Consider the following 22,746-nt stretch of genomic DNA (forward strand, 5'->3'; position numbering starts at 1 on the left):
CTCTGATGCGGATTTCCCGAGTTTAACACAAAACTTCTCAGCGTAGCGTTGCTCGAAGTATGCCTGGAGGCGACTGAACTAAAGTGCACCTGCATGGTGGGGGACCCCTTTACTGAGTCGACCGGTTGGACTCCCATCCACTGCTCCGTTGTGGCTACAGTGAACCAGTCACAATACTTATTGTACAGACCCTGTATGTTACTCTTGATTAGTTGGCTCATTACTGCAATGGCATCGCATGTGCCTCTCCCCTTCCGGAATCCAAACTGATCATCCCCTGAGTAATCATTTGCCTTGCTCTCCATGGTTTTGTTTATGATCATGAGGACCACTTAAGCTGCATGCGAAATCAAGCTTATTGTTCTACAGTCATCACATGTTGTAGCCTTAACCTTTTTGGAATAGGAACGAACACTGATCTCACTGGCGCAAGTCATCCGGCCAGATTCCTTCATCATAGATGCTATGAAGTAGTCACAAGAGACTTCCTCCCTCATTTTTCTAATTTTTTTAGTAGTTCTGTAGGAATATTGTCTACCTCCACGGCCTTATATATTTCATCTATCTTAATATACATCATATTCCCTTTCTATGTTTAAGCTTGTTGGCCTATGTTCTTTACCATACAGTGCTTCTATATTTTCCTTCCATCTCTCTAGAATCTTTTCTGTGTCCACTATCAACTTACCAGACCTATCTCTTACTGTGAACATAGATCTGCCGTTCTTACTTCCCAATAGTGTTTTAACCTTCTTGTATAGTGCTTCAATTTCACACTTCCTCTGCAAACTTTCCATATCCTCGCATTGCATCTTCCACCATGCTTATTTCGCTTTATTGGTTACCTGTCTTAATTTATTATTTAACTCTTTGTACTTCCTTCTGCCTAACTCTTTGCTTACATTCTTCCATTTTGTTCTCTCATCTATCTTTCTAATCTTCTCATCCATGATCCATAATTTCCCTGCCCTTTTCCCATTAACAGTTCCTGTAGTTTCTTTTGTGGCTTTCGATATCCCTTTTTTGAAATACTTCCATTTTTCCTTAATACAAGGGCAGTTCAATAAGTACCCATGTTAGAAATGAAGCAACCATTTTTTCAAAAACATTTTTTTTTATTTTTCAACATAGTCCTCTTTTAGAAAGATACACTTCTCCCAACATTCTGGCCATTTTTTTAACCCCTCCAAAAAATAGGATTTGTCGAACTCTCTAAAATATGCCTGTCTCGGCAATAACTTCCTTGTTTGAGCTCAATTTTTTTCCCGCGAGCCATTTCTTCATGTTAGGGAATAAGAAAAAGTTGCAAGGAGCCAGATTGGGTGAATATGGGGGGTGCGGCAGCAATTCATAATGTAGTTCATGCAGTTTTCGAAGTTGACAGCTGGAGTAGCTTGTGGTCCACCATTAGCAATCGCAGCCATCGGGCTGACAATTTTTTCATCGGCAACTTATCATGTAAAATATTAATTGCCATTCTGGTCGACACACCCCTGACCTCTGCTACTTTGTGCACTTCCGTTCGTCGATTAGCGAGAATCATGGCGTGGACTTTTTGAATGATTTCCTTGGTAACCACGTCTGCCAGGCGTCCTGGTCGCTCCTCATCTAAAACAGATGTTCGCCCATGTTTAAATTCATTGAACCAATATCTAACTGTGGTCATAGATGGCAAAGTGTCCCCATTAACAGCATCCAACTTTGCTTTTATCTCCTCGCCTTTCTTCCCATCCAAAAACAAAAAGCAAAATACCAAACAATACTGCTGTTTTTCCATCTTAGCGAAAATCACGAAACAAGTCTTACTTGAATGGCTGCCAAATCCAAACTAACCTTTAAATCAGTCTGAAATTTGTTTCACCATCGTTAGATAGATGGCAGCACATGATGGTAACATAAACTTCCCTCAGGAACGCCCTTTGTCGTCAAACACTGGTACTTATTGAACCGCCCTCGTATTACATGGCCCTTTTCCCTTATCCATGATTTTCTCTACAGCTTGCTGATACTCCTTCCTTGTCAATCCAGTTAATGCTTCTTTAGCTGCCCCTGCCTCATCTTTTTCAACTGATACTATACTTCATAACAACTAAATTGTGATCAGAATCTGCATCAGTTCCTGGGAAGCTGTGCAAATTGATCACATTGTCCCTAAACCTCTGTCTGCCCATAATGTAATCTGGCTGATACCTTTCTAAGTCACCTGGCATTTTCCATGTATACCTGCACCTTTTTTGGTGTATAAACCAAGTTTTGGAGATGACTGTCTCCTGCCGAATTCTTTTACTTTTTCCCCACGATCATTCCCTGTACCTAAACCGTAGTCCCCTTCCTCATCGCCATGTCTCCCTTCACCCACCATCGCATTCCAATCCCCCATCATTATCAAATGTTTCCCTGCAGGGAACACACACGATTATATCCTCTAACTAATTGTATATCCTATAGACTTCTTCCTCCTTATTTTTACTTTGTGGCATGAATATCTGAACAATGACCAAGTTCAATAGTTCCCGGCTCAACCTTGTGGAAATTCATTTTAATAAAATTAAATTTCATCGTTTCTGTTTTTATCTCTATGAGTAATATTGTATCTGTTGCTTGCTCTCTATTGACCATGCTTATTACTACCTTTTTATTCAATATTATGGCATCCCCTCATTGGCTCTCGTCCCCTCCGCTGTATTTTACTTTGTAACTATCACTCCAGTAATCCCTGCTATCCTTCCGCCTCACTTTGCATAAACCTAAAATATCTATTTTTACCTTTTCCATCTTTTGCTTAATATTCTCCAATTTCCCTGTCCTCATCATTTTCCTAACATTCCAAATTCCTATTCTAACTAATTCGGTCTTCTTCTTCTGGGTCTTCTGTCCCACTGATGTTGATTGAGTCCCATAGTTGTGAGGGCTGATATTCTCTATATATAATCATGAAAGTCTTTGGAATAATAATTTAGGTGGTTTCCAGTTGCCTTCCTCAATAGTGTTTTTTAATGTGACACCATCACTCAATGGCCACCCTACTGGGGTCAGACGCCTTTGCAGCTACCTTACTGAGGAACAGACGCTGCGTGGATTACCTTTCGTCTGGCTCCTAACCTTCGACCTATCTGGCATGGGTGACCCTACCAGGAGCAATTATTATTGCTCCTGCCAGCACAGCTCTAGGAGTCATTGGAACGCACAAGCCCTTCCAACACGTCAAGGTTGTAGTCCATGGGAGGGTGAACAAATATAACAAGTTTATGCTAGAGACATGCATTGCAAAAGACACCAAAATAAAATGTCTTCATTTTTTAAGTTAATATGCTAAGTATTACCTTGCCATGAAACTCAAGATCCCTAATAATTTCATTTGTTCCCACAGGGTGCAGCAACATAACTTCCTTTTTTATTAAGCAAAACCCCTTAAAAAAAAGGAAGTTATGTTGCCATACCCTGTTTAATGAGGTGCAACATGATGAAAAAATATGATAAACCATAAACACAGTAAGGTCGGTTTAGTAGGTGATGGTAGAGTTCACCCAATACTAAGCCCTATACAGCGTGTGAAAATTCACACATCAGGGTAGGGGGGCCAGTTCCTTTCCCTGTGCTGATTATGGTTTCCCAGTAAGACCTGGTACCCGAAAAATCACTTTAGCTTGGGTGGAGCTTTTCTATTTTCAACTACATTTTAATCCAGTGACAATGAATTATTGTTCATGGTCTTCAGTAATTTGAATATTTAGATTTTCAGAAGAAGTACATTCCTGTTGTGGGACATGATTGCTAAGGTTACCACCTTTTCATGTGCTGTCCCAAAATAAATTCATTGTATGCCAACAAAAATTCTGCTAAGTTTTGTCTGCTGAACCTTGGTAATCTATGAAACAGATTTTCAGTATTCTTCTGTCTGCTGTGTAATTATATTTCCTGTATTGTAATATTATAGTTGAGCATCCTATTGGATAGATTTTTAAAATCTCAGCTGAGAATCTGAAAATACCATCAACTAACGTTCTGTGTGCTTCATCCAAATGTACATGTCAGTTTGTTACTGCAGGTGCATATACGTATTCAGGATCAGAAGTCCCTGTCCCATTCTTATTCGCTGTCAAACATTTTTGATAAACTTCACTATGAATCAATAGTTAATCATGTGTGGGTCTTTTGTACATGTGACGATGTTGAATGTCATTCTATCATGGCAAACGTGAATTTCTTTGTTCAGGCATTTCAGGAGAGAAAATTGAGATGGATCCAGTTGGTCAGCAGAGAATAGGATCAAGATTTTGGTTGCGTCGGCGGTCTCGAACGTCTTCCTCGAGCTCCCCATCATCTTCCTCTCTCCCCTCTGCCTCATCCTCGACTACCTCAGCTTCAATCTGCCATGTTGCCACAGCAATTGCTGCATGTGACCTCACTGATAAACACAGTCGATATTCCACATTTCGTCTTGTGCTGAGGGTTGATGGACCACCATTACCTCGCTTTAAGCGTTATGACTTTGAAGCTGATCATGAAACAGCCGAACAGGTAAATGGTTTAATCTTACTGGGTCATTCCTCACCATAAGAAAGAGATAAGATGAACTTAACATCTAACTTCATTGAAATGTTCTGTGACTTGAATTGTTATTTTATGACTATTTGTTGCAAATTTTTGGGCTAACAAAATACACTGTTTTTTTAGATATCAAAAAGTGTAGTTAAAAATGTTGACAAACGTTTTTGGTGATAGTTATTTATTGATTTTTATATAGGTGATATGCATTGATAAAATTGGCTTATTCTTCATTTATTGCAATTGTTGAGGAAATTGAAAAAATATGAAAGCGTTTTTTTGTTCTTCAAATTGTCGCTATCTTCCTAGTCTGAAGCAATGCAATATTGATGATTGTAATCCCCTGACTGATAGTGTACACATGTGTCTATTATGTTAAAGTTTTTGTCATCCTATTGTCATGGTGTTGATTGATCTCATATCATTTTCCTATAGAAGAATTATTTCACAGTGGATACCCTTAAAAATGAAGTTGTGAATGTTTGAATTCAGTGAAATATGTAGGCTGTCCACCAGAAAGAGGATTAAAATTCTCTGCTACCTATCACTTAAAACAATTTTCCCCTTACAGTATCCTTATTAGGTCCTTCAAAGGTTGGCTTCTGATGGACATTCCTGCTTTTTTTGTATTTATCCCTACAACTTTTTCTCTTTCTCACCAGATCTGTACTAGAAAAAATTAGCAAAAAGATTGTTCTTTTATAATTGAAGACTTAGCAGAAAAGATTACCTATGCTAGTTCATATTTTACTTTCAAGGTATCCAACCTATTTATTTTAAGGGAGGTTCTGGATAGTCCCTAATGACTGTGTACTTCTATGTAATGTGAGTTCCTCTTTCCTCTTTCTTTGCTGTGCATAAATAATTCTTTCCTTCATAACTTCTGCCTGCATTCTTGCTGTAATGCCATGCCATGGGACCAGATGTAGTGTGTGTGTGTAGTGAGATATGTGGATGGCCTATCTGGGACATAATAAATTTGTTCTAAATCATAGGGTGTTTGCAAGTAGCAAAAAAAATTACTTTAAAATAATTTTGAATTTCTGACCCTATTCAGCTCTTCATTTCTCTGGTGTATAAAGATTAAATGTTAGTCATTAGTAGAAGTAATAAATGTATGGGAGTGGAATGACCCATATTTCCTTTTCGTAATAGTGCTTAGTCATGAGGTTGAATTGCCTTAAAATTACCATTTGTTATGCTATATTATTGACAATGTATTCACATTTTGTTACAGGTTGTCAGAAAAGTAAATCACATATTAGAGCTACATTCAAGTTCAGCACGTAAGGAATATCATGCTTTAAGAGAAAAGGAAGCACAAAAAAGACGAATGTCTACATTCCATCTAGGACCACGATGAGTAATATTAAATTGACATGGGAAAGCCTTTCTTGTTAGTATATGCCTCCAAACAACATTTTCTTAAAGGCCGCATGGCAAGTATGCATAAAAGAAACAACTTATCAGCTATGTATTCAGTCCAGAAATCATGTCACTGCCATCATATTCACTGCCTTGGTTTTGAAGCTGAGCAATATAAAATTGCCTTCATTCCCATTAAGCATAGGGAATTCAGTTGATCCACAAGGTGCAGAGCATACTTTTGTGTGCATTTACAAGAAGGTAACCTTTTTTACAACATGGAAACTTCTTGAACATTTCAGAGGCAAGACTTGCCATTGTGAAGGTTCTTTCTCCACAGTTTATAGCAGAGGTGACCTTATGGTTTATCCCTCCTATCAATTAATTGACTATATCACCAAGCTCATCTTTCTAGTCCTTTTTCAGTTTTTTCTTCAATTTATATAATATTTCATAATTCTGTTAATACTTATAAGTCTAATCTAACGAGTACATCTGTTAAATAATGTTATGAAACTGAATTTCATGTCAAGAAAATGCTGTAAAATGTTATATTTAATCATTGTGTATATTTTAGATTGGACTCATTTTCTTCATGGTAAATTATTTCCCGACCGAATAATATTGTCTCTTTAGTTAATGATCACCCTGTGTTTGTAATGTTGACTATTTTTGAATTTAATGATATCACTTTTTGTGTATTCATTCTGAATATCTTTAGTAGATTCTTAAGGTTTGTAACTCAGTGTGTCATGTTGAAATTCTGGTAAAATGGGATTTGGTGCACTGGAAAATGAGTGACTATAATTTCTTGAATTGGAAATCCCTTCTGTATTTAAGGGTAACCTATCTTGTATACCAAAAATTGATCTCAGTACTGAAGAATGCTGTTTTTGTATTATTATGCTGTGCCAAGAATTACAGCAGGAAATGTATTTTACAAAAATCAATATACTTTGTATTCATAGCTTGAAAAAATTAAGTTTATTACACCTTTTTTATTATCTTTACCATCAGTAAATTGTTAATTCGCCTTTAAAAATATCTATTTTACACAGTATATTTTATCTATTATGTTTCTGCAGAACCAAAGGATGACTCATAATATAAACAATTATAGTGTTTGAATCTCCGAGTATTTTCTAATATTCTGTTTTTTAACTTCTGTATCTTTTGTGATCAAGTTCAACAGCTGCATTGCCACTTTGATATTCCTTCTTCTTTGATCTTCGAAAACTCCCTGTGACTTTCTGAGCAGACAATATTTCAATGAAATAGTTTCAAACTTGGGTAGATCTTTCAAGTATTTCTTATCCTGTTCAACAAGGTATGGCAGGCACTCTTTCTCAGTCATTATCCGCCTTCTTTTGCAGTGTTCACTGTACTTCCTGTAAAGAAAATTTTCACATATTGATGGAAATGGCTATGGCAATTGAATAGAACAAAAATTAGTGCATTAATGTGAAACTATGAGTAAATGGAGCTTCAAAATATTTTGTAATAATTAACAATGTAGGTTACACAAATATTCCTAAAAGTATGCTAACGTATACTTAAAAAGTTTGGTCTGTTGCAGCACTGCATTAATCATCAGGATGGTGGGATCAGGATTTCTATTGTCATGGAATGGCACAAAAATATCTGTGCACATTTTATTTACTTTGGATATTTGTGGCAGATTTGGGATAGTTCTCCCAACAATTTTTCATTCTATTAAAAGCCCACTTTTCTCCCTTCTAATCGGTAAATGTTTTTCTAAGTAAAGGATGATTACTCATGATTGAAAAAGACAGCTAATAAAGAATTAATTTATACATTAATAATAGTAACTTTTAATCAAAAGGTTAAGTTAAAAAATATGGTCGCTAAAATGTGGAAACGCTATTTTGATTAGGTAATTAAAACCCTTAAGGAAATCAACAGTTAATTTTAAGAATGGACACCAAACCTATATTTTATACATATGTCATGACTTAAAAATGCATGTTGGTGGTTGATCCGCACTTAGAAGTGATTTTCTTTAATTATACAGGAAGGTTACTTATGTTCAGGATTCCAATGACAAACATTTCTTCAAGTTCCTATGAAAGCTATTATCCTAAATTAATATCAGAATTGACAAATATTCCAATCTAATAAATTTTCTGATAATGATATAATGCTTAAAAAATATTTAAAAATTAGATACTGATGCTCGATTTCTATTATGACAATCAATTCACATTATAATTACAAAAACCAAGTTTCCAGTATAGTAAGATTAAGAATATAACGTATTCAATAACTTTAATCATACCCTTTTTGTCATTTTCTCTTATTCTTAATAAGAAAAAATAATTTTAGACTTCTAACAGATTTCTGAGCGTATGGCCACCCTGTTTATAGTCTTCATCAAACCTTACCTTGTCCCTATCATCATAGGATATTTAATTTGAAAGGGCCATTCATCATAATTTAAATATTTAAAATATCTATAAAATTTTATATTATATATCAGTTACTTTTTGTCAACACAAATTTACTAATTTATTCATCAACTTAATATTCTCAAGCTTTGGTATTTCAAATACATGCATTGACAGTGCAGGCTTAATAAACACCAATTCCCTGTCAATAATAATACTTGGTTGTATTTTAATATAAATATACTCTTTGATGCTTTACCAAAGAGATAATTCTTAAGATGTAACTTTCGTCAGACCAATAGAATGATTTGCTGTGCTCGGGCCTAACATGTGGGATGATGAAAGAATTCAACACAAGAGGCAAAACCTTAATGTTGAGTAGGTAAGTAATAAATGCGTTACGTAATTCATTCCTCCGTATTCATATCTCACTGAATTACTTCCGTGAGAATAAATTCAGTTATATTTCATCATCATTTTTACTAAAAATTCTTAACTGAGGCAGAAAAAATAGTTAATATATGATGTTTGTTTGAGGAGGACTATTGATTGAATGCAGCAAGTTGGGGAGGTGCTAAGAATCCATTAAAAAGAGAAAGTGAAAATTCTGTGGGGCGATTCGTTCTGGAGACAGATGGACACCCGGAGATGTTGACCTTGAGGATTTTAAGAAATAGGTAAAAGTGTGGCATCCTGGGATTTTGAGGGGAAAGAATGGTAATATCAGTGGGCAAGAGGCCTTCACTCAGTCCATGTGTATTAAATGAGGAGAGAATACCGGTTTGGAATAGTGGATTAGGGTCTTGCAAAGGCGGGAGTGTACGAGGTTGTTGAAGGAGCTCTTGTCAGCTTCTGTTATCATTATTCTTTGGTGGAGTGTTCAGTATGGGCACTTTCATATCCCTGGCTTATGTCAAACATGGGCCACCTAGAACAAAACTTCCTATAAAACGAAACACTCCAACCTCTCCTCAGAGCCTACTATACAGGTGATACCTTCCTCCCTTAGGCCCAGAGGAAATGATTAACTCTTCCTTCATTTCTCTGTACCCTTCCTACTCGTTCGTGTTTCCTTCTTCTATGTGTCTGCAAGATCACCTTTTTAGACATTGACATTCACCTAAAAACTACTAATTCAATGCTTCACATTAAACCCACCATTAACAATACTAAAAACGGCTGCTACCCATCACACACCAAATATTTCATTCCCTTATCCCTCTACATCCACGGGTACTATTTCGGGAATCATTCCTCCTACCAAAAGAAATACACAGGGCATTACGTGATGCCACAAAAAAACCTGGCTCCCAGAAAAACAACTTAAAATAATTCCACAACCTCCAACAATACTCCAAGACCCTACACAATCCAAAATGAAAACTTAGGCTGAACAATCTACTATCCTGGTGCGTAAAAAATCCAGGAAATTATTAGAAAATTATATCCCTCCTTGTTAATCAAGTGTTCACCTTATGTCTCGTTATAAAACTCCCCTTGTCTCCTTCAAACAACCCCCAAACATGAGTGACATCCTAAGATCCACAAGTCCTTACACATCACCACCTGCTCCTTTCCATGTAACTGCCACCATAGCAATTGTTTCCCTCTCCTCTACCACAAGGCTTTTTCTATATCCACCACCCCTTCCAAAGCCTCTTGTACTAGGTCTGTTCAAAAACTATCATGACTTATGTGTTTTTTCAAAAATTATTTCTTTATTCATGAATATCTATTTTGTCCCCTTCAAAGTAATCCCCATGAGTGTATAAGCATCATTTCTTTGGTCAATTAAAATCCACTGGAATGAATGTCGACGAAATTGTATTTACCCAAAAAATATGTACCTACCCATGCATTTGGGTGGGTTCAATGTTTACCAGAAGTTCAAGTGTCAACATTTTCAATTAGTTTTGCTTCCGTCTAATAGGAAAAATGTTTTCCTTTGACGCACATCTGAGCAAGTTTAATGATGTCATGTTCGTTTTCTCCGAGAGAAGCTGTCAATTCTTCCTTAAAATGTGCAACAAATTCTATGGAACCTTATAGCCACTAAAGACTTCCCACTTAATTCTTCGATCTCTCTGGTTGAACTGACAACACAGCATCACCAGTTGTTATGTTTAAGAATAGCAGCTGAAATAACAATACTTTTGTTTACTCATTCCATATACGAAGTTTTAAAACTACGGAAAAGCCTTAGAACTAATGACTTAATATTGGCACCATGTGATGTGATCGTTTATGTTAAGAAGTGTAAAGCTTATAGAAATTAAAGCATAATATTTATCTAAAGAGGAAAGCCTTACTTGTTGGCGCTTTCATAGTCTAGTTTTCTTTTATTGGTGACATCCAACCATTCTCTTTTCTCTTTCCGTAATTCTTCTACATACCTGCAGATTCAAATTAGAAATTCGTATAAGTTAGGAATTATTTCATTATTTAGACAAAAATCATTCATTTATATACGAACTTTGTAACTTTCGCTTCCTCAGGAGACATTCCTTCAAAGTCTAGGTCGAAAGACTGATTGGCTAGCCATGAAAGACAAATGCGATTGTATATTAAATTTTACAAAATGCCATATTAATTTTTCATATAGTCCTCACAAATCGATGACAATGTTGAGGAAATACCTTTTCTACTCTCTAATAGACTCTTCCTCACTTCAGCAAAAACACTTGATCTTCTTCGGTTCCGCTTTTCAATAATTGGCACATCCTCCGTCATATCTTCATTAAAATTTTTCATTTCATCACCTTTTATTCGTTCGAACCCTGTAGGGCTAAGCCTCTCATTTTCCATTACAACAGGGATAATACCACAGGAGCCAGAGGAACGATTACCCACCTTCAAAATACCAACGTTTGTTTTCCTTCTTGCCTCGTTGTTTTGATTGGTCAACTTGAAAACGGCTCAAACCGATTGTGATTTGTTTTTAGGTGATTTTCTTGCGAGTAGGTGGCTCTAATGTGGTGAAAAGAGTTGTTTACTCTGGGAAGGTATTGTAGTGATTCAGCTAAGTATTGGGAAGCTTTCTTCTAAAAAAATCGGCTCTCACGGCTTGGACTATTAATTGCTCAAGACATGTGCGGGAAGAGTGAAGATGAAGTTGATAGAGGTTCAGATGGAGTCGATTATGAATACAATAAATACGGTCAGTGAAATATCACTTGTAGGCTCTAGCATTCCATAGAATTTTTAATACATTGATCAATAATCTGACATAAATGCGTTTTCTTAGTGGTGTACTAGTGCGATAACTTCCATTAATTCGGAAATTAATTGTTCACTGCCTAGTTCGTGTCTCCTAGCAATTGATTACATATGTCAATCGAGAAATAAATGTTGATTGTGAATCTAAATGAAATATTTGTTATGGATTTGTTTTTTATTTTCGTCTTAATGTGGATTCATGTAACAAGTGTAACGTTTTGTTCCATTTGTTTGTTCTTTCTTGAATTCGAAATGTGTTCGTCGGCATGCTTTTGTGATTGGTCGTAGGGGGCGTGGTTAAATGAAGTGGTATGGCGCTGAGATGTTGAGACCTTCAAACATATCAGACAGTATCTTTTGAGCTGTGTCGAGGTATGGCAGCATGTTAGTTGCAGGCTAGTGGTGTGTTCATTTCCTAGTGATGGCTAAGTCTCGGTCGCGGGATCGAGAAGACGTGGACCGTGAGTTAAAATATTTTTTTATTTTTACTTAAACATTATTCGTTGGATAGTGTTTCAGACGATCTGTTTTCGGGTCTTCTTATGCATATCTTCCGTTCATAGAAAATAACGCAGTATCTAGGGGTGTAAGAGAGAATGACGGAAATGTTCCATGCCAGCGACAGAAATTCATGAATTTGTTCTTTGGGCATTGAAGGGTAGGAAATAATTTACGTTTGCCCCACTCGTCGCACACTTCTTCGCGCGCGATTTGAATGTATTTATGTACTAATCTACGGCCATACTCGGTTGCGGAATGAAACTGCCTCCAACCAATAGAACCTTCTACTTGATCCATATTTACGTCATTTTTTTATTATAACCCGTTTTCACTGTTTTCTCAAGTTTTAGTATTTACTAAGAGTTAAAGGTAGTGTTTTTGCATTCAAAGCTTTTTATTGATAATTTTTAATAATGGACTTAAAATTACATGTGGAATTGATATAGTCCCCCATACGACTTCACTTTATCGTCTTTAATTTTCAATACCAATGCCCACAAATAACTTACACCATACTTAGATTAATAGTTACGGTGTTTTACATTAGATCATTTCTGAGAAATGTTACCAATTAGTTCAAAGAAACTTTATTTCAACTATTCTCAACTGCATGTAGTAATTCTGTGGGGATATTTTATGTTCAGTGTTACCCCTCTGTCGGAAATTTGGGAAGTCTTGGTTATCCCAATTTCTTGACAAAATCTGGAAAAAGAATATGCTATTGGAATGGAAATGTACGTGTTCTAAGTTTCGAGAGCAATCAAATCTGTTATAGAGCCGACTTCGGTGATACCAGCAGCACCCGCAACGATGGGAGTGATCCGCACCAATAATATCAATTATAATAATCAATTGCCTCTAAGAAATTAGTGGACTCCCTGCTAGTTCACATTTCCCGTAGCTCTTTTTTTACCTTCATACTGCGTGTATGCTCCAAAAGTATCTTCAACTGCGTCGGATTCCTTTTCAAGGATTAAACTCCAGAATGACAAATTTCCGGCAACTTATTTTATCACTGTTTGATTAAAACTTGTTTTTGCTTTGTCTCCGCTAGGCGGAATGAAGGTATCAAAGTTATCTCTTTTTGTAGTTTACTGTTTTCAGTTGCTTGGTTTTGTTTATAAATTTCTGTCCTTCAGGCCGCAGTGAATTTGCTGTTCGTCCTATTACCAAGAATGAGTCAGCTCCGACGATATACTATAGTTCTTGGGGACAGTTACATATAGTTTCTAATAGGGACCTAAAAAGACGAATTGCGTTATGCAGGGAAGCTTTCACAATGAGGTGGGAATTTCTGACAGGCATTGAGAAAGGAAGTTAAGAAACGGCTCATCAAAACTTTAATATGGAGCGTGGTTTTGTACGGCACGGAAACCTTGTCATTTAAGGTAGATGATTTAAGGCTTTTGAAACGTGTGTGTGTGGAAGGATGGAGATGTTAAAATGGAAAGAAAGGAAAACAAACGACGAAGTTTATAGTATGATGGCGGAGGAGAGGGGATTGTTGGGAGAAATCCAAAATAGTCGGGAAGGACGTACGTATTCAGAGTGTTTTGATTGGAAATGGGTTGTTGAAGACTGTGATGATGCTGGGGCGAATGTTAGGCTAATGAGGAAGGGATGGAATAGGGTGTATGTTGGTTGAAATGCAGGGAAGAAGTATGCGGAATTGAAGGGACTCGCTGTGGTGTCCGATATCATGTTGCGTTTTTTGTTAGGAGATACAATTAAATGCATTATACATAGGTCAATTATATTGATTGTGCACATCCAAAACCGACATTGACCGGTAGAAAACGAAAACTAATTGCCTCGCAGGACTTTCCTTCTGAACAAAAAAATAAAGAAAATACTTTTTTTACTAATTTTTTCCGTCACAATTATGAACATTTGATCAACGCGTCGTCAATTTTGGGCGAGGAAGTTCTGGGTGAGAATAGAGAAACTGGTTAATTTTGCTTCAACTACCATACCACTCTCCACCACTGATCAAATGAACGCAACATACAATGTTGTTTCTATGTGTATATTTGGCATCACTAATGTTTGATGGTAACTCGTGACGTCTAGCAGCAGCTGTTCTTGTGCCTTCCTAATGCGAGGCGCCGCGATAAAATTAGGATCGTTTTCACTAATCATTTTATGTTCCTTTAAATATAATTTTTTCCACTGGGACACTACATAGACTATATCAACAAAGAACACATGGGTTCAGAATGTAAGCATCGAGGTTGTTTTACTCAATGGAGGAGTGTGCCTTCTCTATTCATTCGCTGCCCGATGTTATTCCGTGGTTTATTGTAGGGTGTCAGGTATCTAAATTGAAGTTTTTTTGGAAATCTCTTGTCAATGTTGATGTAAATCAACTGTGGCATCAGAGGAGACATGTGTTGCGCCGTAATGTACCGTTAAAAGAAAAGTGGCGGATTTTCCCCCAATTAATTCTGTACTTTAATAGTTACTTTGCCTTGTTAGCGTTCTGCTTCATTGAAGAAACTTAAATTTTGTGAATCTAGAATCTTCTACGTTCTCCCCAATCGCTATCCTACTCCTTTGGGATGATAGTCTGTGGACTAATCTCTTTTCCTACCTTGGAAAATTCTTACGTTTGAAATTTTATCCATAGCTTCCCACTTACTTTCACTCCTATCACATCCTTCAAAATAAAATTACTAAAAAACACTTTCCAGTTGTCCTCTTCCCGCATCCTCAAGGATGTCCCGGATTTTCCCAATTTTACGTGTTTATCACGTCCTCGTTCATCACGTTATCCGTTGGTGTAATGTTCATGATTTACCTCCATAGGCATATCTCTCGATGTTGCAAATAGTTCTTTTTGTTTATAAATGTTTATGTTGTGGGTAGTATAACACCGCATTCTATTATATATATGTTATATGTATATATACAGTGTAGTATAGTTTCCTTGTTTACATTGTAAATGCAATTAAATTAGTTATATTCGTATTACTGGGCGTTTGGGAATTAAAAGTGGCATTATTTTAGTTTTGGTTTTAAAAATTTAGGACGAAGTATCGAAATACGTAAAATAAGAATGCTCCTTCGTCTAGTTGATGGGAGATCTCTTCTGATTATGTCTGGGAGGACGTCTTCTAGAGACAGCTGAGTTTGCTGAAGCCTGAAACTGCCTCCGTGTTTCCTCGCCGCCAAAACCGTGTAGAAAATGAGATGAAACGAGAGGGCTGCCACACAAGTATTCCAGTTCTTTTAGAAACTGTTGAACGCTGGATTGCGACTGTGGATGGTCCTGCCTCAGGAAGTTTGAGAGAAGTCCTTGAAGGTTGCGGCCAGCCATTCTTTCATGGAACAAAATGAGCCTTTGGGGGCGGAGCTCGTCATTAAAGCTCAAGGCTAACAAAATAAGGCGGCGAGCGGACCTCACTTCTTCTTCGTTTGGCTCGCGTTGGTCCAGTGGGTTCAATGAAGCTACAATAGTGCATTATGAATTCTTCTTCAGGCATGATACGGTTGGTGGGAATTCACAGAGGCGAGATGAGTCGAAAACTTTTCATCCATTGTGAGAAAAAGTAAATCCGAATCAATTTTATTTTGTCAATGACCTTTTTCCGAAGGGGAATTGAACTCCGGAAGACGGAAAAATGTATGTAATATTATGAGAAAATACTCTTTTCTGTCGTGAGTAAATGGTCTTGACCAAGCTTCTACACCTCTGTCCGGAATTGCATTACATGGTACCCTGCAAGCCACCGCTGGGGTGTGTTGCAGAGTCATTACACACCAGACTAATTTTGACCCGAAATATTTCCTCACTCATCTGTTCTACACTTAATCTCTCTAATTTTATTTACATGAAGAATACGATGGGGCTAATAATACGTATAATAATGTAATATAATTTTGATAAGGTAATCAATTTATTATAACAAAGTTGTGCAAATATAGCTCCTTCTATGCTATATGCGATCTCATTCGTCAATCAATTCAACTTAATGAGGATTCAATATATGTACTAGCAGTATATTCTGCATAAAGAATTACCAACGAAAGATAACACCGCTCTTGAACCTTTTCGTCATATTTCCACAAATCGCTTCAAATAAATCCTAGTTTTTTGTTAGCTTGTTGTACGTTCCCCGAATAAGCTTCACCCGGGAGTGATCGTGAGTGAGGGTATTGTCTAAGTATTTAATTGAATCTACACTTTCAAGTACCATGTTCCTGATACCAGTAGGCGTTAGGGAGGGAACTGCTCTTGCTAAAAAAATTATCACCACGCACATTTTCAAGTTTGATTGTAATTGCCAAGTGTCGCACCAATTTCGTATCGTGTTAAGGTCATATACTAAATTTACTTTATCCTTGGGACTTCACTTATCTCTGTAAATCACTGCATCTTCGGCAAATAAACGTGTCTTACCATTGACCACGGAGTTAATGCCGTTAACGTAAATAAGGAATAAATGAGGCCCGATAAAACTTCCATGGGGAACACCTGAAGTGACTTTTAGTGCTTTTGAGCTAGCACCATCCATGACTACTCATTTTACCCGCCCTTTCAAAAAGTATTCAATGCAACCCAGTATATTTTTATCTATGCCATAAACGTCCCTGTACGTAGATTACTATGAGTAATACTGTCGCAAGCTTTTTTCACGTTTAAAAAAACCTCGTTCCCGGAAACATAGCTCTCTCCCCAACCAAATATATCTTGAACAAGAAGCGCAAGATATGTCTCGCAGGAGTTACCCTTTCGGAAACCGTGCTATTTTTGCATCGATAACTCTTTCCTATTGAGGTGTTTCACTATCGAACTAGAAACTTCATGTTCCATGACCTTGCATGGTATGGATGTGACGGAAATAGGTTTGTAATTGCTTGATTCCTCCCTGTCTTCCAGTTTAAATATAGGCGTTACATAAGCCGTTTTCAAGTGGCTGAGGATTCTAGTCAGTTTGTTGGGATTGTTTATTTTTCATAGTCTTTTTCCCATTCTTTTTTTCCTTTTTCCTCGGTGGACGCTTTTCAGGGCCCTTTTCGCCACTTGAAATGAGTTTCCGATTTGTCTTTTAGGACGCCATGGCAGACGTTCATCAGGGTAGAAAGGAATGGAGGAAGAGTGCAAAATTTAATTCCCCTTAAAGATAATGAGTGAATTACTTATTCCTATTTAGGAAGGCAGCGGGGAGCCATCTCAATTATTTATCCCGCACTATTATGATAAAATCAATCGTGAATATGACTAGGCAATGACGGATGTCGTGCACGATATCAGGGGAAAACTCGGCCTCCACAGAAGTCAACTCACGAATTAACAGCTGCTGCAGAAAAGAAGCGCAAGAAGATCGCTGCTCTTGGATTTTTAGATTGAAGACTGGAAAGTTAGACATATTAAGCAAGAGATAGTTAAAGTATGTATTGTGTTAAAGTAAATTTTGTGAAAGTTGCGAGGTGAAAATTTAAGACAGCTGGGTTTGTTGGATCGATAGATACAGAGATGGTGAAGAGATCCAGTGTGGGATGGCAGCAATGTATAACGAAGAAGAAAGGGAAGCAGGAAAGGCGGAGTATTTTATTGATAGAATCAGATTGAATAATTAATTGGGATTAAAGAAGATCCAGCGAACGTGATTGTTATTCAGATCTACATGTTTGGAACATTCCCGCGAAAGTACTGGAAAGTTTTAGGAGAACGTTTGAGGAAGAGTTTTTAAGGGCTAATTCATGGAATTAATGATGAAGAGATTTTGCAGGAAAATTTCATCAGATCAGTCTTAGTTCCTGTTCCAAAAAAAGGTAGGCCATATGTTAGGATTACTGAACGATAAGTTTGATTTCGCACGCAGCAAAGTTGGTTCTCAGGATCATCAATTAGAGGATGGAGAGGCGGGAAAATGAATACTTATTGAATATGATCATTTGGGTCCAGAAACGCGAGAGGCATGCGTGATGCCAAAGTAGAAATAGGATCACTAATAGAGAGAGACATAGAATGCAATCAGGATGTGTTTGCTTGTTTCGTGGATTTCGAAAAGGTGTTTGATACAATAAATTGGGTAGAAGTGTTGAATGTATTGCAGAAGATAGGAGTTAATTTGCGGGATAGGGAATAAAGTAAGGGGAGTGGGAAAGGTGGATTCGCTGAAGCAAGATGATAGGCGTATATTTTAGGCTTTTGATAGGTGGGCGTGGACAAGGATGGTAAAGGTAAACAATAAAGATATAAGGTAAAAGATAAAGAAAGAAAAACAAAGATGAAGTTTTAGGCATGGTGGGGGAGGAGACGGGACTGCTGGGAGAAATACGAGTAAAACGGAGGCAGAAAAGATGGACGAGGAGCGTTTTAATTGTGTTATGGAATTTGAAGACTGTGATGACGGGAGAACGTTTGGAAAGCGAGGAAGAATGCGATTGAACAGGTGATCATTACGATGCCGGTTGTCAAATTGTTTTGTTTGGAGAGGCAAGTAAATATATCGTTGTGCCGTTGTATAGTCTTGTTGCTACCTAAAACTTATCTTAGCCGGTTAAATACCAATAATAATAAAAAAGAAAGAGGTGTAACGTTATTAGTAGAGATGAAAACAGATAAATGCAGATAAAATCAGATATGTGGAGATAAAAGTAGATTACACAGTATAAGCAATGGTCTAGGTGTATATGCAGGAGAATGGGGTTAAAGAAAGGAGGGTAGGAATCCAAAGATAGTGTGTTTTATCAAATAAGGAAATATGAGGTTCTTGACAACATCTTTGATAGTGAACAAGTGCAAAGCAGTGGCGAGTGGAGGAGTGAATAGTAGTGTAGTGTGGGAGAATGGTTTAGAAAAAAGGAAAAATTTGAAAATGTGTTTTTCGTATGAAAGGTCAACTAGTATTTGGGTAATGTACGTAGTTTCTCATGGAATATGAAATTCTATGAAGATTTGAATCATAACTTAAGTGGCTGTCAAGTATCAGCTATAAATTCAAAAGAAATTAAAAGGGAACGGGAGGAAAAATGGGGCAGAAATAAGACCTGGAAATTTGGTTAGGTTTGCAAAAGAGCCAGTTAACGAAATACTAATTGGTGGTGAGGGCATATGGGCAGTAAAGGAAAACTGGATAAGAAATGTAAAGGAATAGAAGACCCATGTCTCATCACCAGTGACCGCCTATTCACAGCGGGTCACTTTCACAGTGCTCCAAAAGGTCCAATGCAAGATTGTCACACTAGCAGTCTTCTGACAACATCTTGGGGACCATATTGGTACACCTTTCTCATGGCTTAATCTTCCGTAAGAATGCAATGCACTGTAATTTTCTGAGTAGTGCACTCTTCTGCTAACATCCTGTCACTTAGGGGTCAATCAGAATTAAGAATATGTCCCACTTTTTGCACAATTCCATCCCTTTGTGTTGCTGATGGATGTCCAAGGCACTCCTCATCGTCAACCTCCTCTCTACCCTCCCGGGACATCTTGTGCCTGCGGAAAACCATTCCTCGGGACATTGTTGTGTCTCCCGAACTCGATTTTCCGAGATTAAACCAAAATTTTATCGCTTATCGTTGCTTCATGGAAAGTGGCATCGTGATTCGTCGAACAAGGGTCCGGTTTCGTAGTGATCAGCATACTGTAACGACCCACAGACGACTGACGTGGGTCGGGTTGCTTTCCCAAGACCTCCCGCCACAAAACGCCCCACTCCAGCCGTTCACGTGTGCGGAAAAAATTCAATTTTTTTTTGGGAAAAATCATGTACTCGTATAAGATATATTATTGTTGCATATATACTAAAGGAGAAAACGTACGAAAGCCATGTAAGGGCTTTATTGTGATCTTCACTAGGAAGAAGTTAGATTAAAAGATTTTTTTATGTTGGTTATATTGATCTCCAACATGCAGAGAACAACGGTAATAATTGGTATAATTTCCATGAGACCTGTTGCTAAGTATCAAAAGTCAACTTTATCAGTTTAACAGGGAGGGCGAAAGGCTGATATGAGGAAAATCAGTTTGGGTTTTTTTCTGGAATTATAGAAGTTGATCAACCGACCAGAGTGGACAAATTCATTGCACAAAATAGGTGTTGGCATTACGAAAAAAATACCGTAGTTGTTTATCTGAGTTACCCTCTCTCCTTAACATTCTGTGATTAATTCAAGGTTTGCATTCAGAGCCTTCTTGGTGTATATGCTTGTTCCTATGGTATTGCAAATTATATGGTTGACGCTATTTTAAAGTTAATCAATTCAAACGAAAGACAAGATGTACAACTAACAATATTTAGCCGGGGACACTAGTTAACTGCTTTTGCTAAAGCTTGACTACGTGTATTTTAATAGCTGGTTTTTCTGCTTGTTTATGAGGGAATTGAGGTGCTATATGGAGGACATAATATTTTCTTTTACTCAGAGTCTTGATTTTTGTAATATGTACTAAACACTGATAACTTTGAACCAGCACTATATAATTTCCTTTCGAATGGAAATTATGCATTGGTATTTTAATTATTCCTTTAAAAAATAACTGAACTAAAATTTACCGGAGTTAAATTTCAAGAAGAGTTTGCAAGAGTTTCGATGATATTTTCATTGAGTTATTATAGTTTATGAAATGATTGTGAAGAAATACTTTGAACTATATCTTTGAGATACTACCTTGATCAAAAAGTTCCCGGAATAACCACCGTGTGGCGCTCCCATCGTTCCGATTTGAGTTCTGTTTTTTTTGTTAAATTGGTACATCTGTTGTTGATATTCCCTTTAAATCTTAGTGTCATAACTTGACATTTGCAAAAGTTACGTAGCCAAGAGTACATCTATCTCTGTGTGTGTTGGCGATTTTTTACAATTGCAGAAATGGATTTAAATTTGCAACAACGAACTTGTATTAAATTTTGCGTAAAAAACGGATTTAGTGGCGCACGGACGTTGTAAATGTTGGAAAAGTGTTTCGGCAATGATTCTCTAAAAAAAACGGTCGTTTACCAGTGGCACGAGCGGTTCAGAAGTGGTCGTGAGTCAATCGAAGATGATGAACGCAGTGGCAGACCATCGACATCGAAAGTCGGTGAAAAAATTGATAAAGTAAAAGAAATGTTGGTCAATAACCGCAAATTAACCATCAGAGAAATAGCGGAGGACTTGAACATTGCCTATGGATCCGCCCAAGACATTGTGGTTAATGATTTGGGTTTCCGTCGTGTAGCAGCAAAGTTGGTGCCAAAAGACCTCAATTTCATGCAAAAAAGAGACCGTGTTGACGTCGCAAAAGACATGATTTGCGAGGCTGAATCCGATCCCACATTCATCAAAAGGATCATTACTGGAGACGAGACGTGGGTTTATGAGTACGACACGCAATCCAGACATCAGGCAAGTGAATGGCGTTCACCAAATGAGCCGAGACCAAAAAAACCACGTCGTTTTCAGTCAAAAAAGAAGGCAATGCTGACGGTTTTCATGGATTACAACGGTGTAGTGCATCATGAATTTTTGCCAGAAGGCCAGACAGTAAACAAAGAGTAATATTTGGGCGTTATGAGACGTTTGCGTGAAGCAATTCGCCGAAAGAGACCAGAAATGTGGGCAGAAAACTCGTGGATTTTGCACCATGATATTGCACCGTCGCACAGTGCTATCATTATTCGTAATTTTTTGACGAAAAATGCAACAAATACCATCCAACAGCCACCGAATTCACCTGATTTGGCTCCCTGTGACTTCTTTCTGTTCAATCGAGTTAAAAAACCATTACGGGGAACGCGTTTTAGCAGCCGAGAGGAAGTAATGGAAAAATCGCAGGAAGCACTGATGGACATACCGAAAACCGAATATAAAAAATGTTTCGAGGATTGGATCAAGCGCTGGCATAAGTGTGTTGCAGTCGATGGGGATTACTTTGAAGGGGACAATATAGATTTAGATGAATAAACTTGTAATTTTCTGAATAAATTCCGGGAAATTTTTGATCAAGGTAGTATAGCTATCTGCTGAGCCAATTCTTGTGAATAGATACGATTTTAACTGGAACATTATGCTTTTACTGTACATTTAAACGCGTTGACCTGGAGCTCTTGTATATACTAAGGCATATTATATTTTCCTTCCGCAACTAAGGATAGGAATGAAAATTCAATAACATTTTTAATCAGCATGGTGACACGAAGGAAATTTTTTCTAAGAGCTGAATTACGGGAGGACCACCGCGGTCTAACCAATAAGTATTCTGTTTTTCGCTGTCGTATTTATAACTACCGCTTGCGGCAGATTGTGGCAATAAAAGATGTGTGTTGGGACAGGAAGAAAACGGGAAGGAATACGTCACAGTGGTCTAAACGAACCACGTCGTCGTGGCGAATTAACACCGTGTAGGTGTTAGTACAGTCACATAGTTCATCCACTCTTCCTTGATGAGGTCGTCTTTCCCTTCTGGAAATGAGGTTCCCATGATTCTATTACTGCCGAGAGTTGTAGCTCTAAGCGGCGATGAAATTTTTCTCGGGTGTCTTACGGTGGTCGCTGTCCTGTTATAATTTTCTCCGCCCTGAAATCGGTGCACACTCGTCTTTAATACCAAGCCATTTTGATAGACTTAGGCACGAAAGGTCAGGTTAGTATTTGTGCAATGCTATTGCACAAATAATATGCCTCCGCATCTTGTGGGAAGTATTGGAGTTGGAACATGAGTACGTTTTTGCACGTGTTACTGGCTTTTATTCAGGTAGGGAGTGAAAAAAGTGTGAAGCGA

General features: G+C 37.5%; 3 protein-coding genes across 5 annotated transcripts in view; 2 read left to right on the forward strand and 1 right to left on the reverse strand.

Moving 5' to 3' along the window:
• Window positions 1-6,849, forward strand: part of Sin1 (SAPK-interacting protein 1) — a 24,004-nt gene extending 17,155 nt beyond the window's left edge. Inside the window, exons 8-9 of the mRNA XM_071587039.1 lie at window positions 4,217-4,521; window positions 5,786-6,849. Coding sequence (XP_071443140.1) covers window positions 4,217-4,521; window positions 5,786-5,911 — 431 coding nt within the window. The 3' untranslated portion in view covers window positions 5,912-6,849. The remainder of the gene's footprint in view (window positions 1-4,216; window positions 4,522-5,785) is intronic.
• Window positions 6,850-6,905: 56 nt separating this feature from the next.
• On the reverse strand, window positions 6,906-11,220 carry LOC139689921 (uncharacterized). Its single transcript, XM_071587053.1, has 4 exons — window positions 10,955-11,220; window positions 10,792-10,852; window positions 10,628-10,711; window positions 6,906-7,301 (listed from the first exon to the last, which is right to left on the reverse strand). Exons 1-4 carry the CDS (start codon window positions 11,121-11,123, stop codon window positions 7,028-7,030), a joined length of 588 nt encoding a protein of 195 aa, XP_071443154.1. The 5' UTR covers window positions 11,124-11,220; the 3' UTR covers window positions 6,906-7,027.
• A 148-nt stretch (window positions 11,221-11,368) lies between these two features.
• The window catches only part of Ctl2 (Choline transporter-like 2), a 101,017-nt gene continuing 89,639 nt past the window's right edge, over window positions 11,369-22,746 (forward strand). For 2 of the 3 annotated variants that reach the window (XM_071587066.1, XM_071587076.1), the window contains exon 1: window positions 11,369-11,475. In XM_071587066.1, coding sequence (XP_071443167.1) covers window positions 11,406-11,475 — 70 coding nt within the window. In that variant the 5' untranslated portion in view covers window positions 11,369-11,405. Of the gene's footprint in view, window positions 11,476-11,902; window positions 11,996-22,746 lie in introns of those variants that run through there. The other variant, XM_071587084.1, reaches the window with a different exon arrangement.

Source organism: Hetaerina americana, unplaced genomic scaffold (genome assembly GCF_022747635.1).
Source record: "Hetaerina americana unplaced genomic scaffold, ioHetAmer1.1.p SCAF_1, whole genome shotgun sequence".
Classification (NCBI taxonomy): Eukaryota; Metazoa; Arthropoda; class Insecta; order Odonata; family Calopterygidae; genus Hetaerina; species Hetaerina americana.

Bases quoted from the DNA above. Each gene is read 5' to 3' on its own strand.
- LOC139689921 (XM_071587053.1), bottom strand. From the start codon at position 11,123: ATGGAAAATGAGAGGCTTAGCCCTACAGGGTTCGAACGAATAAAAGGT. The intron at 10,853-10,954 runs GTATTTCCTCAA...TTTCATGGCTAG, and splicing joins TCTATTAGAGAGTAGAAAAG to CCAATCAGTCTTTCGACCTA. The intron at 10,712-10,791 runs GTTCGTATATAA...TTGAATCTGCAG, and splicing joins GAGGAAGCGAAAGTTACAAA to GTATGTAGAAGAATTACGGA.